The 1,778-nt window shown below is 37.9% G+C and overlaps 1 protein-coding gene across 1 annotated transcript in view; it reads left to right on the top strand.

The window, feature by feature from the left end:
• Positions 1 to 1,778, top strand: part of LOC102850764 (leptin receptor-like) — a 67,819-nt gene that overhangs the window by 2,115 nt on the left and 63,926 nt on the right. Inside the window, exon 2 of the mRNA XM_006879837.1 lies at positions 6 to 250. Within this exon, the coding sequence (XP_006879899.1) occupies positions 6 to 250 (245 nt within the window). The remainder of the gene's footprint in view (positions 1 to 5; positions 251 to 1,778) is intronic.

The raw sequence follows: 1,778 nt of genomic DNA, 5'->3' as shown, positions 1-1,778 counted from the left end.
TGCAGTTCAGAGGGGCAGGAGCGGCTCATCTACAAGGGAATGTGTGTGGGTGTCCAGGCTGCAGGCTGGAGCATCCAAGTGGTGGGGCCAGGTCTGCCTTGTGGTGAGGCTGAGGCATCCAGGCTGTGGTCAGGAGTGTCCAGGTATTTGGACCAGGTCCTCCACGTGGTGGGTTCAGGGGTTCAGATGGTGGGCCTCCAGGTGGACCTCCTGTGTCCCCCAGGCAGAGTGACCAGGAAGGCTCCAGGCAGTGGGGTCTAGTGCTCCAGGCAGGATAACAGTCTAGGCCACACTAAGAAATTTTAAGACAGGTATGTAGCTAATGAACTGGAACAGATCCACTAAGGCTTTGTTAATGTGGCTGCTGTGTTGATGCCTACATTTTTCTTATTGAGGTACTAGAGTAGTCTGTAATTTTCAGATAAAAGTCACTTATTATTAAATATGTTATTGTCAAATAATTTTCAGCAGTGTGTGGCTTTCTTTCTAACCTTGTTAGAGATATTATTTTATGTGCATAGTGATTTGATTCTTAGAAGATCTCATTCATCTATTTTATTCTCTCTTGGTTGGAGGTTTTTTATGCTTGGAACACTGTTCCATGCCAATATGTTAAGGCTTCTAGTGTTTTTCCTAACTTCTTTCTGATGGATTTTATAGTCTTTGGTTTTACTCCTAGATCCCTGATCCAGTTTGGATTGGTTTTTGTATTCAGTGTGAGGTGTGAGTTTTGTTTATGTTTTCTGCAGATGGGTTTCCAATGTTGTCAGCACTCTTTGCTTAAGAGACTATCTTTTCCCCAGTTCATTGATTTCATCTCCTTGTCAAAGGTCAGTTGACCCGCTGCTTTTTTGGTTCTCAATTCTATTTCATTGATTTATGTGTCTCTTTCTCTACCAGCACCAGGCTGTCTTGACCACCACAGTTATGTAGTAAGAGTTGGAATCAGGAAATGTGATGCTGCCTAACTTGTTTCTCTTTTTCAGTAGTATTTTCCTTATTCAGGTCTCTTTACATTCTAGATGAGATTGAAAATTGCCTTTTCCATGTATTTGAAGAATGAAATTGATATCTGTATTGGGATTTTATTGATCCTTTGGCAGAATTGTCATTTTCATGATATTGAGTTTTCCTATCCATGAGCATGATGTATTCTTCCATATCTCCATATCTCTTTTTGTTTCTTATAGTAATATTTTGTCATTTTCTGTGTATGAGTCTTATGTGTCCCTGGTGATAGTCACATGTATTTAATCTTGTAGTTAGCTATTGTAATTGATACTGGTTTTTTTTTAAGCTCTAGTTCTATATTTTCTATGTCACTGTAAAAAGATCCAACTAATTTTTGTATATTCATATCATACTCTGCTAATTTGGTGAATTTGTTGACTATATCTCATAGTTTTCTCATTTAATCTTTAGGGTTTTCCAAGTATACTGTCATATTATCTTCATATTGAGATAGTTTTAGCTTCTTTTTACCAATTTTTATGCTACTTATTTCCTTTTCTTGTCCTATTGCTCTTGCTAATACTCTTAATACTCTATTGAATAAGAAAGGTAATAGTACGCATCATTGCCTAATTTCTGTTCTTAAGGGGAATACCTTTTCTCTTTCTCTGATGCTGGTTTTTGGCTTGCATATAAACTTTTCATGATGTTGAGGAAATACCCCTCTATTCCTATTTTGTTAAGTATTTTAGTTAGGAAGGGCTGTTGAATTTTGTCAAAGGCCTTATCTTCATCATTTGACAGGGTCATGTGGTGCTTGTTCTTTG

The sequence above is a fragment of the Elephantulus edwardii genome, unplaced genomic scaffold (assembly GCF_000299155.1).
Source record: "Elephantulus edwardii isolate Elephantulus edwardi_28Jun2011 unplaced genomic scaffold, EleEdw1.0 scaffold00005, whole genome shotgun sequence".
NCBI lineage: Eukaryota > Metazoa > Chordata > Mammalia > Macroscelidea > Macroscelididae > Elephantulus > Elephantulus edwardii.
Note: the sequence above shows the minus strand (reverse complement) of the source record. Positions and strands in the feature narration are given on the sequence as shown.